The sequence below is a fragment of the Anabrus simplex genome, chromosome 5 (genome assembly GCF_040414725.1).
Source record: "Anabrus simplex isolate iqAnaSimp1 chromosome 5, ASM4041472v1, whole genome shotgun sequence".
NCBI classification, from domain to species: domain Eukaryota; kingdom Metazoa; phylum Arthropoda; class Insecta; order Orthoptera; family Tettigoniidae; genus Anabrus; species Anabrus simplex.
In genome coordinates this window covers 353,522,187-353,539,827 of record NC_090269.1, presented here as the reverse complement: position 1 = coordinate 353,539,827, position 17,641 = coordinate 353,522,187, and the positions used below count along the sequence as shown (strand labels likewise).

The 17,641-nt window shown below is 42.2% G+C and overlaps 1 protein-coding gene across 1 annotated transcript in view; it reads right to left on the bottom strand.

Annotated features, from left to right (window-relative positions):
* Nucleotides 1-17,641, bottom strand: part of LOC136874534 (DC-STAMP domain-containing protein 2-like) — a 168,678-nt gene that overhangs the window by 92,910 nt on the left and 58,127 nt on the right. The window contains exon 7 of the mRNA XM_068227832.1: nucleotides 1,616-1,829. Coding sequence (XP_068083933.1) covers nucleotides 1,616-1,829 — 214 coding nt within the window. The remainder of the gene's footprint in view (nucleotides 1-1,615; nucleotides 1,830-17,641) is intronic.

Here is a 17,641-nt window from a genome sequence, read left to right as displayed (position 1 = left end):
CACTCGAGCAATGTTTTCTAGTGTCCGAACTCTTCGCGGATTGTTCTTTCTTTCTTTCTTTCTTTCTTTCTTTCTTTCTTTTTTCTTAATCCGAATACCCTCCAGGGTTGGTTTTTCCCTCGGACTCAGCGAGGGATCCCACCTCTACCGCCTCAAGGGCAGTGTCCTGGAGCATGAAACTTTGGGTCAGGGATAAAACTGGGGAGGAGGACCAGTACTTCGCCCAGGCTATGAGGGAAGGAAGCGGCCGTAAGTTAGGTACAATCCCGGCATTTGCCTGGAGGAGAAGTGAGAAACCACGGAAAACCACTTCGAGGATGGCTAAGTTGGGAATCAAACTCACTCTACTCAGTTGATCTCCCAAGGCTGAGTGGGTCTCGTTGCAGCTCTTGTACCACTTTCCAAATTTCGTGGCAGAGCCGGGAATCGAATCCGGAACTCTGGGGGTGGCAGCTAATCACACTAATCACTACACCACAGAGGCGGACTTTTCGAATTGTTACGTTTTATATTCGCTACAGGGCCCGTTTCACGCCATTTTGCCGTTAAGTGTTGCATGCAGACTTCCTGGAGGTTGTGTCAAAACACTTCCCATCTGTCGCAAATAGTTACGCACGGGTTTTCCATGAATCGTGCCTCGTATAATACTCGACAATGAACACGCGCTGTTTTATCCTGGGCACCATGTAGTGTTGCATTCCACTGGGCACTAAACACGTCTGCTCCTCTCATTCACTTACACGTAGTGACACAGCGACGTACTCGGGAGATACGAATGCGCAGATACGTGACAACAACCGACTGGTGCATCGAAATCACGGTTTCAAGCATTTCCTGTGATGGACAGTTCTCCTGCTCATTAACAAGTGTCAGTTCCGCGTCAGCCTTATAAATATTTTTCGACCGAGCTCGATAGCTGCAGTAGCTTAATTGCGCACAGTATCCAGTATTCGGGAGATCGTGGCTTCGAACCCCAATGTCGGCAGCCCTGAAGATAGTTTTTCGTGGTTTCCCATTTTCACACCAGGCAAATGCTGCGGCTGTACCTTAATTAAGGCCACGGCCGCTTCCTTCCCACTCCTAGCCCTTCCCCGTCCCATCGTCGCCATAAGACCTATCTGTGTCGGTGCGACGTAAAGCAAATAACAAATATATATACATATATTTTTTTTCGGGCCAGTTTTATGTTGCACACCCGGTATAACCTAGTGCACAAATCGGCTATCCCTTAACTTAAATATCAAGTTTCGAAAAATTCTGTAAAGTCGGTTTGCTGTGATGAAATTACCAGCAAACAAACAAACAGAGGCAGACAAAAATTGGACTGAACATACTCTCGATTTTTGTATACGTAATCCGACATAAAAATGTGAATTATACAGACAAAATTGGAATTAATGTATTTAGGCGTGCAAACACACATACACACACAATAAGTATGTATGCAAAGATTTGCAAAAATGCAACTTCAATCTTACCTCCATTTGCTTAATTTTTCAGAAATGGATACATCAGATATAATGTTAGTGCGGTGTATTAAACAATATTAAGCAATTTTATGAAACTCGATATCTGGTTACAACTTCAGCTTCAACGTAATAATGACGGTACTTACTTCAAAAACATAACGAGGAAGAAGAAACTTGAGCTTAAGCTGATCCAGTCGAACATCCCCAAGTAAACGTTGGTCCGTTGTTTTATTTCGGTCACAATGCCAGCAGAGATCTGTTCAAAGGATTTTGACTGATTTGTACTGAAGTGGAACTCATGATGGAATTCCAGTGACACGTAGAAAATATTGTGTAAATGACTCATAAACTCCTTTAGCTCTGTGAACAAAATAATGCATAAAAAACTATTATTTGATTACGAAGACTCATAAGGCGATTACGAATTGTAATTGAAAACCTCCGCGGAACAGGGATGTAACCAACAATATTACGAAAAGTGAGATTTCAGTGGAAATACGGTGTATAATCACGCCTCTATGCTGTGGTGTCATCTTATGTCTTACATTTGAACTTCTAGTAGGTTTACAGCCAGCAGAACCTTTTCCTCCGTGGTGTAAGGATGGAACATCAGTCAACATGGTGGACACTCCTTGTGTTGGTTCATTACCAAGTGTAATATATATTTTAATAAAGACCACAGACAAAATCACATCTATATTTTGAAATATTATGATGACATGTTTATGGTTGTTGTTATCATTACACAAAAATTATATGCTATCATTTGCGTTCCAAATGCATGTTCAGTATTTCTCTTTTGTTTTATATACAAACGTAAGACATACTCGCAGATTATTTTCCATTTTAACAATTCCAATGCATACATTATTTTTCAACCTTAAGTTATAAATAACAATAAATATTGTTTGAATATATGGACCCATTTGTACACTTGCATATGCAATGGGTTCAAGTAGTGTATACCATGAAATAAACCCCAAACTTACTTTTCCTAACTCCTGAAAATGTATTGACTTATTGGTTACATCCTTATTCCGGAGAGGTCTTTAATTTCATAATTTCATCACGAATGTTCAGTAGTATTCAACGGTTGAGTTTGGCTAGTTATACAGTTTGTGTTCTTCTGACTTCAGTTCATTTCAACAAAAGGAAGAATTTAAGAAATTCTTTATCGCTCATTTATAGTGAAAATACACTGTTGAGGACAATTATGAGAAAAATCATTTGAGCGACTGCTGTTTCCTGCCATTGCGGCATGAGTGTATTGTATGTATGTATTTATTGAACTGAACATAACAGGCCTTCGCCAAGTTACAATGTTCCAATATGCAATTCAAAATAAACACTGGCTGGTTCATGCGCCCATGAACGTATGATTTATTGGCACTTCTCACTATTTTCGGTACTTTTCTATTTGTTTGAATTTAAGTTTGATGTTGCGCTTACCTTTAATTATGTTACGTCTAGTTATTTTTCGTTGATTTATAACAAGTTCCCCTTGGCGTGCAATCATGTCACAGGTCATACGAACACTGTTTGCTTATTTTCTTCTTCTCGCTTCGCTAACTTACGTCATTTTTACGTCGCCTGTTGATTGGTCACATTACCTTCACATGACTGCTTGCGTCACCGGTAACTTGTCTCCTACTGGTACCGAGACTGTATTCTTCCGCGTCTTTCTATTTTTTCATTGGTTATTTCTGTTTTTTCCCTTGCCTTTATTATACACTGACTGACAGAGCAAATGCAACACCAAGAAGGAGTGGTTCGAAAGGGATGAAAGTTGGGGAAAAAACAGAGACGGCACGGACGAATAATTGATGTTTATTTCAAACCGATATGCAGGTTACACAATGCGCACGACATCGACTCAGTAGGATGTAGGACAACCGCGAGCGGCGATGCACGCAGAAACACGTCGAGGTACAGAGTCAATAAGAGTGCGGATGGTGTCCTGAGGGATGGTTCTCCATTCTCTGTCAACCATTTGCCACAGTTGGTCGTCCGTACGAGGCTGGGGCAGAGTTTGCAAACGGCGTCCAATGAGATCCCACACGTGTTCGATTGGTGAGAGATCCGGAGAGTACGCTGGCCACGGAAGCATCTGTACACCTCGTAGAGCCTGTTGGGAGATGCGAGCAGTGTGTGGGCGGGCATTATCCTGCTGAAACAGAGCATTGGGCAGCCCCTGAAGGTACGGGAGTGCCATCGGCCGCAGCACATGCTGCACGTAGCGGTGGGCATTTAACGTGCCTTGAATACGCACTAGAGGTGACGTGGAATCATACGCAATAGTGCCCCAAACCATGATGCCGCGTTGTCTAGCGGTAGGGCGCTCCACAGTTACTGCCGGATTTGACCTTTCTCCACGCCGACGCCACACTCGTCTGCGGTGACTACCACTGACAGAACAGAAGCGTGACTCATCGGAGAACACGACGTTCCGCCATTCCCTCATCCAAGTCGCTCTAGCCCGGCACCATGCCAGGCGTGCACGTCTATGCTGTGGAGTCAATGGTAGTCTTCTGAGCGGACGCCGGCAGTGCAGGCCTCCTTCAACCAATCGACGGGAAATTGTTCTGGTCGATATTGGAACAGCCAGGGTGTCTTGCACATGCTGAAGAATGGCGGTTGACGTGGCGTGCGGGGCTGCCACCGTTTGGCGGCGGATGCGCCGATCCTCGCGTGCTGACGTCACTCGGGCTGCGCCTGGACCCCTCGCACGTGCCACATGTCCCTGCGCCAACCATCTTCGCCACAGGCGCTGCACCGTGGACACATCCCTATGGGTATCGGCTGCGATTTGACGAAGCGACCAACCTGCCCTTCTCAGCCCGATCACCATACCCCTCGTAAAGTCGTCTGTCTGCTGGAAATGCCTCCGTTGACGGCGGCCTGGCATTCTTAGCTATACACGTGTCCTGTGGCATACGATAACACGTTCTACAATGACTGTCGGCTGAGAAATCACGGTACGAAGTGGGCCATTCGCCAACGCCGTGTCCCATTTATCGTTCGCTACGTGCGCAGCACAGCGGTGCATTTCACACCATGAGCATACCTCAGTGACGTCAATCTACCCTGCAATTGGCATAAAGTTCTGACCACTCCTTCTTGGTGTTGCATTTGCTCTGTCAGTGTATTATTAATTGTGTGGAAATTATTAATATTCTTTCTGGACTTCTCTTTTTTCATTATTTTGTATTTTATGATAAGGTTTCTTACGTACTTTTTAGTAATTACTACTGTTAGTCTTGCAGCACTACTTTTTGTTGAATCTGGAATCTTCTGCAGTGCTTCTTAAGGACTGCCACTCAGCATAATCGCCTGGACTCCGCACTGGACTCCGCACCTGGACTCCGCTCCAGGACTCGACTTGAGGACTCGGCGCGAGGACTCGGCTCCTCACTTTGCTTCGGGCAGCTCCCTAGAATTGCCAATTCTCAGCAATGTCCATGCGGACTACGCATCCAGCCTGTTAGCCTCGCCGCGTGTTTAGAAGCGGCATTTCTCACGACATGTATTCACTTCGCCCTGCTTGGGGCCGTTGACATGGGCTTGCCCTCTTGTATAAACGAAAGTATGTCAAGCCGAGTACCTTCTACTCCGCACCAGCTGGCCTGTTCAGCAGTTCTATTTTATTAAATTTCATTAATGCCAGCCTGGAGTTAGCATTCTGCTTTACTTTTATGAACAATTAAATCTACTTTTGTCAGCATGCCTGATCTTGAAGATGATATTTTCTACTGAACTGGTTTGCCTAAAAGGATTTGTCTTTTACACTGCAGTGTTGGACTATTAATCTGAAAGCTTAATGTTTTCATTATTTTTAATTTTACCTCCCCGGTGGAGAATTTAATGCTGCAAGTCTGCCTCAAGTTCGTTGTTAAATTTCCAGTCCTTTTCAATCTATTGTTAAAGCAACCCTTTTTTTTCTATTTAGCTTCGTCATTTGATGTTTTTGAATATTCATTTATTACTCTGTTAAATGTCAATACTGGTTTGGCTTGTGCCAGCCTTCCATATTAATGTAAATTTCAGATATTCTGAATTTTGTCAGTTTCAATTTATATTCACTATTATGTGCACAGCCGGTGGTCAGTTCGGCTCAAGGCTAGGTGTACGTTATTTGAATTTCGAATTTAATCATTGATCAAATTATTCAAATTATTTATTGTTTTTTTTCTAAAGATTATAATAAATGTTGTTGACTGCTGATCCTTTATCTTTCGTTCCCGTAAAACTGGGAATTACTCTTTGCCCTTTCCTGGTTTTACCACAGGCTATTTATAGCTAAGCACTAACTGTTTACTACTTAACTACCTCTAAATCTACTATGTAGCATCTTGCACATGGGCGGGTCGCCAGCTCCACATGCAACACACCACCTCTACTTAGAACTAAACTAACTACTTTACTACATTAAATATATACTAACTCTATCCTACATCTGTCTGGCCGCGACATCACCCCTGCTAAGGAACTCCTACCACCCTTCCCTGGGATGTCACGACCAGACAAGTCTCATGAGGCTCCGAAACCGATACTTCATAGACGCCTTAAGCTGTCAATGTTATTTCCTCACCAGTCCTTCATGTAACAGCCCACATGTGTGCGGATACGGCATGAGTGGCTATACTGCAATGAGAGATGTGCATTTACATCCATTCTTCCAAGACGTAATCAATATGTACCCACTAGCCATGTCTAACACCGCTACAGTGGCGGTGATTAGACAGGTGTTAAGGGTAACTGCCCTTCAATTCTTTTAAATGTTAAAAAATATTTAGTTGAAATACGCATAAATTGTCATTCGACGCAGCTAAGCGATTCGTACAGCGCCACAGTAAGTAGTGGGTACTCCCGCAGCAGCGAGTAGAAGCGCGATTACTATCTGATGGCGCAATAAATGAGTTGGACAAGTCATGTCGTTCGTGTGCCCGATTTTTGCTTCCCAAAGCAAATTATGTATGCTTAACAGGAGGGTGGTCGTCGACATCAGGGTGGACAACAAAAAAAAAGTTCAGGGACATACTGAACCCTTTCTGGTCTGAGGTGCGCCTGCGGTTGTTCTATTTATTAAGACTGACACAAAATGGCTAACCCTAGACTCCTCCCGGAGAGTATATCAATCTATTCCATTGATATCGCGAATATCAGTGAAGCAGTGCGCTCGAGAGGTAGCTAAACGTATTCCATGAATCTTGATTGTATGCGGAAGCTAATCCAGTCGTAAACTTTCTTGTAATATCCATAGCGTCATCCCTGCCTCTTAAGCAATTTAGGAACTCCCCGTGACAGGCCACGTGTTCAGTGTATCGCGTGGGGACGCGTCCTTTATGTGATAGAGTCACTATTGCGTAATTTAAATTCCACGGGATATTTAGCATACCCCTTCCGGACAATCTCTCTACATAATTCCAAAGATGTATGTGGTGTCATTTGTTCTCCTAATCATAGTATAATTTGAGATGATAATTTAATCTCTCCTCGCCTTTTCGTCCCGTTAGTCTGGCTTCCCACATAAAATTTCTGTGCGGAATGTTGGCTATCCGCGATTTTCGCCCCCACGGTATTATCACGTGGTACGCGATCGAGGTCTGGCCTCTTCTGTTCCCGTCACACAGTTATCTCTATCGCACTCGCTCCTTGGATGGAACTTCCCCTGGCTTTCTATGCTCACGCGTTTCCCCTCTCGGATCCGCGCGCGCCAAATACAGAACATGTTTAATACAATTTTGAATGTATGTGCCTGGATTACTAATTCATGGCTCTGATACGGCACATCGCCCCCCCCCCTCTTCGTTAAGAGGATTTGTCGCAGAGAAATCCTCGCACACTTATCCCTTATAATTTCTTCAACATTTTGTGTATCTCGGAAAGTTTTATATTCTAGATTGCGTGCTCCTGATTCCTTATCCTCTTATTATCGGCGTTACGTAATACGTTTTCTTTCTCGATGGTCGCAATCACCAATTCGAAGGCCTCCTTTACACGCAATTGCTGTTGACATTCAGGACAAGGACCTTCTAGATTGGTCTTTTTACCTGCTTCCTGGATCTGCGTGATTGATGGACACGTGACGTTGGCAGCTTCTCCGTTCTCATCTGCTTCTTCTCCTGGGTTTACAAGTTCGAGATCCTCATCTTCATCGTCCCCTTCTTCGCCTTCTTCTTCTGGATCCAAATCGCCTCCATCCGGATTATCTTCTGGAAGTCGCCACTGTATCTGTGAGCTTCTTATCCAATTCCTGGGCATTCTTATTACAGCCATCCTGCACCCTTTTTATCTGATCTGATAGGTCAGCACATTGCTCCTGCAAAATTTTCTGATTCTCCTCGCGATTCCTATCCATTCTCGCGTTCAATTCCTAGAACAGTTTATTTCTATCCACGCGATCCTTGATAATCACCGCATGCACTTCCTCCAACTGTTTATTTCTATCCTCGCGGTCCTTATTAGTCACCGCATTCAATTCCTCCAACTGTTTATTTCTATCCACGCGATCCTTGTTAATCATCGCATTCACTTCCTCCAACTGTTTATTTCTATCCACGCGATCCTTGTTAATCATCGCATTCACTTCCTCCAACTGTTTATTTCTATCCACGCGATCCTTGATAATCACCGCATGCACTTCCTCCAACTGTTTATTTCTATACTCACGGTCCTTATTAGTTACCGCATTCAATTCCTCCAACTGTTTATTTCTATCCACGCGATCCTTGATAATCACCGCATGCACTTCCTCCAACTGTTTATTTCTATCCTCGCGATCTTTATTAGTCACCGCATTCAATTCCTCCAACTGTTTATTTCTATCCTCGCGGTCCTTATTAGTCGCCGCAATCAATTCCTCCACTGTTTATTTCTATCCTCGCGGTCCTTATTAGTCACCGCATTCAATTCCTCCAACTGTTTATTTCTATCCTCGCGGTCCTTACTCATTACTGTATTCAAAACCTCCCTATTCTTCGCACTATTCTGCTCCATCTTCTCATCCAGTATCTTTAAATCGTCCTTCATACTGTCCCTCATCTCCTCCATCAACGCCCTTATGGCTACGAGATCCATTACGATATGCACTGAGATAACTGGACCCCCCTTTAACTCGAACTCAGCACTACAATCATCTCGTTAAATATACAAACATTCGTAAATTTATCGGAATTTTAAATCCAGCTTCAGAAATTTTCTATATTTTTATATCAAAATAAAACTTTCAGGCTGAAAACGGCTTTGCTATTGAAGCTGGCTATTATTCTAATCTATTTCACTAAGGACATACGTAATTTTAACCCGTGATGCGAAATTTTAATATTATTATTATTATTATTATTATTATTATTATTATTATTATTATTATTATTATTATTATTATTATTATTATTATTATTGCCCCACCGAGGAATGCAACGGGAAACTACCTCACTCCTCATTTCCCTAGTACGCATCTTCAGTGATCCCTAGGCCATCTATCACAGCTGATGGCGGACCTGTTGAGGATCCCACCAGCCTTCGGGCTAAGGACTAAACATACATAGCCCCATACTTAAATTACAAAAATGCCGGCTGTATACACGGATCATTGGGGTTGAATTTTTATGCCAGCACAATTGCTTAATGCCAGTAAGTTAAGTCATCCTTCCAGCGTAAAGGTTGATACATCAAGAACAAAAGTTAATATAATCTCAAACTATCTGCATGAACCTAGTTCACTGCCATTTCGACAAGATATACGGTATGAGGTCTACTATTCTCTCTCACGAAACATCCAAAATGCCGTTAAATTTTCTAGTATTGTTATTGAGATTATTTGCAACCAGAACTCGCGACTAATAACCAAGAGTTCATCTGCCTGTGGGGTCTAAATGTACATCCTTCACCTCAATATTGGGAAAATCATTTGGCTGTTTCCCAGGATATATCTATATCCTAAATTAATTGGGTAAGTCTTCTAACTTGAGTGACCGTCACGGCTATTATCCAATTACCTGGACCCGCAACTGTATTTCATTTGTCTTCAGTATATATATTAAAATTAAATACGTGACTCGTTCTAAAATACTGGTCCAATTATTAGCGTCCATAATATCAGCTAAAGTAGCGCTCCTTTAATATTTAGCCAGTTCTAAAATTCCAGTATGACATTGCCATTACTTTGCGCCCATATTGCAATGTTAAAAAAGATAGAAAGTGAAAAAATGCCTATAAAATCCTATGAAAATGCCGAAAAAGCCTGTCAAATTGCCGAACACGTTGGGCGACATGATGAACCCTTTCTGGCCTGGGGAGCGCCTGCGGTTGGTCTATTTACTAAGACTAACACAAAATGGCTGACCCTAGTCTCCTCCCGGAGAGTATATCAATCTATTCCATTGATATCGAGAATATCAGTGAAGCAGTGCGCTCGAGAGGTAGCTAAACGTATTCCATGAATCTTGATTGTATGCGGAAGCTAATCCAGTCGTGAACTTTCTTGTAGTATCCATAGCATCATCCCTGCCTCTTAAGCAATTTAGGAACTCCCCGCGACAGGCCACGTGTTCAGTGTATCGCGTGGGGACGCATCCTTTACGTGATAGAGTCACTACTGCGTAATTTAAATTCCACGGGATATTTAGCATACCGCTTCCGGACAATCTCTCTACATAATTCCAAAGATGCATGTGGTGTCATTTGTTCTCTTAATCATAGTATAATTTGAGATGATAATTTAATCTCTCCTCGCCTTTTCGTCCCGTTAGTCTGGCTTCCCACATAAAATTTCTGTGCGGAATGTTGGCTATACGCGATTTTCGCCCCCACGGTATTATCACGTGGTACGCGATCGAGGTCTGGCCTCTTCTGTTCCCGTCACACAGTTATCTCTATCGCACTCGCTCCTTGGATGGAACTTCCCCTGGCTTTCTATGCTCACACGTTTCCCCTCTCGGATCCGCGCGCGCTAAATACAGAACATGTTTATTAAAATTTTGAATGCATGTGCCTGGATTACTAATTCATGGCTCTGATACGGCACAATACTAAAGTCAGACCTGAAGAATTGCCACGTTAATACCACTAACTGCGAAACAAAAGCAGCTAACCGCCTGGTATGGCGTCGTCTTATCCATGTAGCACCTACGAACTTCGAACAACACCGAAGATTTGAAACTGAGAAGCGAATTGCTCGGAAGGAGCGGGCGTTCCTCAGGATGAATAACCCTCAACAACTGGATATAAACGCTGGCAATGTTTGCCACCACTGTGGAAGAATTTTTGGCTCCAGGATTGGCCTCCACAGTCACCTAAGAACACACAGACTCACCAGCAGCATCTGAGGAAGACAATCATACTCGTCAGCGAGTGCAAGTTGCTACCGAAATATTCACATCGGCTCCTGGTGAATACGTTAGGGTGACAAGGCTTCATTTCGCTCCCAATAGCTTAGTAGTAGGCAACCTCTCCACTGCCTACCTTCCCCTACATTCCCCTCGAAGGGCGAGCCTTCGCGCAGATTTGTACCATCAGATAGTAATCACACTTCTAGCATGTGTTGTGAAGAAGGAAAGCAGGGATAGGCCCTATGTTTTTCTAAGGTCATAGGCAATGATGTATGATTCACCCGCTTGCCGCTCGCATTCGTCAGTATGGCAGCCTCATTCAGTTAATATGTCTGTGTAGTTTTACCTAGTGCAGGTTAATTTGTTAGTATGTAGTTAAATACTAAATTACTTTTAATTGTATAATCACGCCGTACTTCTGTTTAATTGTAACGCATGACTAATTGTTTCTTTGGTGAACGTTTATTTTATGGTATTGAATCAAAAGCTAAAAAAACTATTATTACCTCACTTAAGCTGGTTAATTGCCAACCTGGACTTCTCTGTAGAAATTCGCTCAGACAGCATCAAAAACTCACCATATTGTACAATTTTTTATCAATGTTGTTGTCTACCCCCGCGCCCCTTCCCGGTACTTTTCGTTGTCAATAAATTGTTGCCCCCACTTCTAATTCCCAATCACCGCTACTGTGAAGCTATAACAGTACAAAGAAAACTGTGCAGATGGACCCCATTAGTAGCAGTCATCGAAAATGTGCGAGATTATCAATGTTCTCCATTTTAATAGTATTTCTCATTTGTTGACAGGATACATTTGTGTGCGAACTCGTATAGCATGTCTTTGTTTTTCGGTCGTGTTTGAAGACGCGTTGAAGGTGATGATGAAGCCGATGACGGCTGAGTTGTTAGTGGTGTCGCGATGATGGAGTCGTCGTTGGTGGTTGTGTCGGTGGTGGTGGAGATGATATTGGGTGTGGTGGTGGCGATGATGAATTCCGTGGCGTGGAAGACAATTCGAATCCTTATTCCTTCAGATCATAGAACATCCGCAAATAAACAAGAAGTAGTTGTAGGTCGAAGGGAGAAATTAAGTAAGTAAACTATTAAGTTCGTAAGAAATGTCAAAGATTTTCTTATAACTGTCGTAAAAAATGTGGTGTTTTGTCATCAAAAGATATGAATCAGTTAACTATCCAAGCAGGTGATTAACGTTAGTTATTAGCACGGTGAACAAGATTTCCTTACGATACCTCTACAGTTTTAACATTAACAGTTTTATTTCATACTTGATTGAGTTCCAGCTTCCTATACTCTCATCATATACAATTTCGGATCAAGTGAAGGCCATCTAAGCGTAGATCCCTATCTTCTGCCCACCCATTAGGATCTACAAATCTCGCATTCAATTTCCCACATACCCACTCCGGATTCTGATTTAAATCTCCGAGGACAATCCAGTCAGTATCCCTCATGCACTCAATCCCATTAATAACAATCTCTGCTCCCTTAATCTTCTCCCGCGCTGGTGTAACCAAATACCATACATCCCCGATTATGTTTTGCCCTATTCTTGCTTATGTTGATGGTGCCAACGTGGAAAAGTATCACCTTCCTCTTACCCGATTCCATCCCTTCTGCTTTCCTGAACATGTGTCTTAAGCTATTTCTTGGATAACACTCTGCCCTAGTTCTTTCCTAAATGTAATGGGAACTGCTTAAAGATCTCCAACGCAAAAACAAGCATAACAAAATGTATCTTCTCGCATAGGTAAGGATAGGTTACGGTATGCGATAAAATGAAAACGGAATTATTTTGTAACGACGTACAGCACTGGTTACATGTCCGACTCGTTAGCTGAACGGTCAGCGTACTGGCCTTCGGTTCAGAGGGTCCCGGGTTCGATTCCCGTCCGGGTCGGGGATTTTAATCTTAATTGGTTAATTCCAATGGCACGGGGGCTGGGTGTATGTGTTGTCTTCATCATCATTTCATCCTCATCACGACTCGCATGTCGCCTGCAGGCGTCAAATAGAAAGACCTGCACCTGGCGAGCCGAACCCGTCCTGGGATATCCCGGCACTAAAGCCATACGACATTTCATTTCATTACTATTGTATTGTATTTATTGTATTTATTCATGAACATAACAGGCGTTCAGCCCCAAATACATGTTCACAATAAAATAATCCAACCTAAGCCACCACGTTCACAACAATAATACAAATTTAGCTGACTGCTGCTACCGTCCGACCGTGTCATCCCCCTGGTGAGAAGAAGGCCGCCTTCCCCATGATGACACGGCCGGCCTTAACTGTGGGGCCCTAAGGAAAACCCCAACCATCCTACCAGATGACAGTGTGTTTTCTTCTCACCAATCCATTACGACGGTCCACATCTAACTGGATCCTCTCTCCTTCCCTATCCAACCAATCGTATTCTTCCCTTCCTTGGCTTATTTGGAGTGGGCCTTACCCACCCCGTCTTTCTCATTTGACCATCCTCCCTTACTCCCTGCTAATATGCATGAATGGTGAGAAAAAAGCACGTGCCCTAATATGAAAAAGGGTAAGGAAAGAAATTACCGTATCCCCTGGGCATGCCATGAGGTTCGTTGGATACTCCGGAAACGTAAAACCCCCAAAATAGAGTCACCACAGCAGTCATCCTCAGAACCTCGTGCCATGCCCCTCATTCCGTTCAAACATGCTCATCAAGTGTCCTTATTGCGCTCTGCACTTGCGTCACATTATAGTTCCTGACCTACACCTAATCAATACTCCAAACAACAATACTCAGCATTTCAGCACTTGCATTCCAACCAACTCTAACACAAACAGAAAGACCTTGCCTTCATGCAATCCCATATCATTACCCAACTCCACATACTTAACTAAGTACTCGACTCCTATATTCTCTAACCCATAAATACCACTTTTCTTTCAACACATTAATACCGCTCGTGTTGCAACTTATCCTTATTTACTCATGCTTGATCTCATTTAAAACCCAAGCCACGCTCAGCATTACATTTGCTATCGCAACCATCACTCATTACGTGTCCTTGTGCATTCAGCACATACGTTATCTTCATTGTTCTCTAGCTTACTCTCTGTCCAAACCATAACAACCCACAATCCACAATTGCATTCCAATCCACCATACACTACATTCACCAACCCGCCTTTACTCTTACAAACTCCACCTACTGTACCGAAAAAGTATAGAAAAATAATACAACACACGCCACCAAACCAAAATTTACAAAATGACACCACTTAATACAATCACCTCTCCAACTCCAAAAATTTCAGCACTCATACCAAACACAAAGGCAATAATACCACCTCCCAACTCCAAAAATTTCAGCAATAAATAAAACCATCTCAATACCAAACCATCTTCGCCTACAAAATCCAAAAACCAAACACTCGTATACCAACACTTCTCCCACACCACATTTCATTTCAATAGATGATAAAATCACCTCTACAACTCCAAACATTCATCAATACAACTACCATTTAATACCAACACATTACCTCATATACCACCTCTCAGTCTCCCGAATTCAGTAATCAATGATCCGATTACATCAACTTACTAATACCAAACACAAATACAATAATACCACTTCCCAACTCTAAAATAATTCAGCGATAAATAAACCATCTACATACAAGCTCCCGGATTCAGATACCACCTCTTACCCACAATTTCCATTTCAGATCCACCTCATATACCTTCCACAATACATCACCAAATCAAAATTTACAAAATCTAAGATTTACAAAATAACACCACTTCTCACCACATTTCAACCATAGTCCTCCATAACTTCACACCCTACTTTTCTCACACATCATTTCATCTTACCACACATCTACCCTCACCTCTCAGTTAATACTTTAACTTCACTCTTTAATCATTTATTACAACAATAAATACACCACCATATTTCTATACTTCTCCAGCACCACATTTCAGCATATCCCAACCTAAATATACCAAATGACACCACTTCTCCACACTACATTCCGACATATCTAATTCAATACCAATCCATACTCTACATAAAATACTAACACTCATATACCATCTCTTCACCAACACCACATTTCAAACTCCACCACACAAAACTCTGCTCCCTCTCAACACTCACTTATTTAGCATCAAATAAACATCATACCAAACACAAAAGCTATTAAAACTACCATTCAATACCAACACATCTCTTCATATAACACCTCTCAATCTCATACCACACACAAATACTATTGCATCCACATATTTACCAAATAACACCTCTACTCAACACTACATTCTTACATCTAACAATCTCTATCTTCACTATTCACTAAACTATTGTTTTTTACTTCTAGTGGCTACACCCCTCTCATTTCTACCTGTACCCCACATGTCAGTCAGATTTCTATACCTTCCTGCTCCTCTACCACCTCTCTTAGCCGCCAATTCATCACTATCTTCACTCTGTTGTGTACCTTTGCCTCCAACTTCAGCTCTCATCATCTCCGTAAATTTTCTGCCCTTGCCTCTTTCCCAACTCAGATTGAGACAACCCCCGGTTGCCTCTGACGTCACCTTTTTACCCTGCCCTGCCCTTACTTCACTGCTTTCACTCCCCTGCCTTTCTTCTTCACTTCTTATGGTCACCTTTTCACTTGTCATCTCTTCCTGAACTTCTTCACTGCTTATGATCACATTTTCACTTGGCATCTCTCTCTGACCCTCTTCACACAGTACACTATTACTATTATCTCGCCTCACTTCCTGACCTTTCGTTGCACTACTCACTTTTTCTTCGTCTTTTTTATCTTCATTTCTAAGTCGATCAGTCTATTCACAGACCAGTTTCTCTTCCAATTTCTGCCTGATACCACTAGTTCTTGTCCTTTTATGGTTGCTCTCAGCCCTTGATTTATCGCACGTATCTTGTGTTTTCTGAGTATTTTCTCATTCCTAATCGCCTCCCGACCCACGTCTCTCCTGATCCATATTTTCTCTCTCTGCACATTATTCGCATTGCCTATCACAGCATCAGCCATCAACGTAGAAAACAGTTCTACTTTGATAGGCCTGTTGCCCCTAGTTCTTCCCACTCTCTGCACATCGTCTATGTCCACTTCGCTAAAATTAAGTTTCAATTTCCCCTGTATTAAGTCCACTACTTTATAAGTAGTAAGTACTTTGTCTTCTCTCAACTCCTCAGGCACCCCATATATAAATAGGCACTTCTTCCTGTGATTTAACGTATTGGCATTCACTTCTGCTTTCAATTTCAACGTCCTATTCCAATCGTCCTATTCTTTCTCTTAATATTGCCACTTCTTCGTCGTTCTTTCTCACTTTCTCGTAACCATACCTTCATTTTACCAAACTCCCTGGTTTGTTCTTTGATGATATTCTTAATTTGCTCAAAGGGGCACACTTCTTCCATCACCTCCTTTACCAGTCTTTTGAATTCTTCCATGTCTTCCCTTCCCTCATTTCCACTAGTTGTCGGGCCTGGGTTCGGCTCGACCCCTCCAATCAATAGCAATATTATAACCACCGCCGCTGTTAGCACTAATTCTCCTTTAATCACCAAATCCACTTTACACCCAGCTAATTTTACTTCTTCTTTCTTCATTCTCCTCTGCCATCCTCCTATAGCCGCCCTGTATTGATCCACTCCAATCATTGTCGTCACACTCCTCACAACCTTCCTGCACTCAGCACTCACTCCTTACTCCCACTCCCGGGCCCCTCCACTCAATGCGTCCGCTCTCCTTCGTGGCTTAAGCCGGACTCGCATTTCATTACTAGTTACATACAACTTTGTTGACCAGATTCCAAATATTTCATGAACTTTAAACGGAAATATGTCCAGAAATTTGATTGAATGTTCTTCATACTTAGTGACGAGAATGTATGTCACATCATATAACAGAAAGGTTTTAGTATAGTAGTTGCTAATTTTTCAAAGGACTAAAGCTCAGAATATATGATAATGAAAGTAAAGTATTGAAATTCTAAGGGAGACCGTTTTACGAACTGAAGTGACTGGTTTTTGCTTGAAATGTTTGGTGACCGATAAAGATACTGCATAAGCTACGTCCTCTGTGCTTATGTACACTGTAGATATTTTCCTCAATGCATCTTCACTACTTTTTCCGATGTACGAAGAGATGTCTCCAAAATGCTGGACTCTTCATAGAGCTCTTCCACATTGGTTTCCCCGGATAACTGAAGACATTCGTCTGCACCTTCCAGACAAGGAAAATTAATGTTTTTCTTTGAACTGAACACGTGTGGCTTTGCTCCAACACTTCTCCGGGTAAATCATAGGACTGGAGAAGAAATTTTAGAACTTTATCAAAAAGTTCGTGTAACTATACTCCAATTTCTCTTTTCTGAATCACGTACCCTTATTAAATTTTGATACTAAAAAAATAAAGGACAGAAACAGATAGTATAGGACACGTAATTGTTGCCTGAAATGCAGGACAAGTGTCAAACCTACATCCTTAGAACTTTACTTTTAATCTAACAAATGCATTTGCTTGCGTTAGATTGTTCCTTGTGTGGTGCGCATATTATTTGATTGTGTCTATTCACATCCTCGTGTTGTATAGGCCTATAATAAAGTGTACCGATAAGTATTGTTTCAACATATGAGTGCATATCTTTTTATACTAAGCAAAAGCTTACTATCTACAGCATTCAGAACACAAAATTGGTGAAGACGAAAAATAACCAGGGCTGTAGTCCCAAAATGTTTACAGGGTATACTATAACGTTAGGCCATGATTAATCCCCATTTTCAGATCTTTACTGTCCCTAAA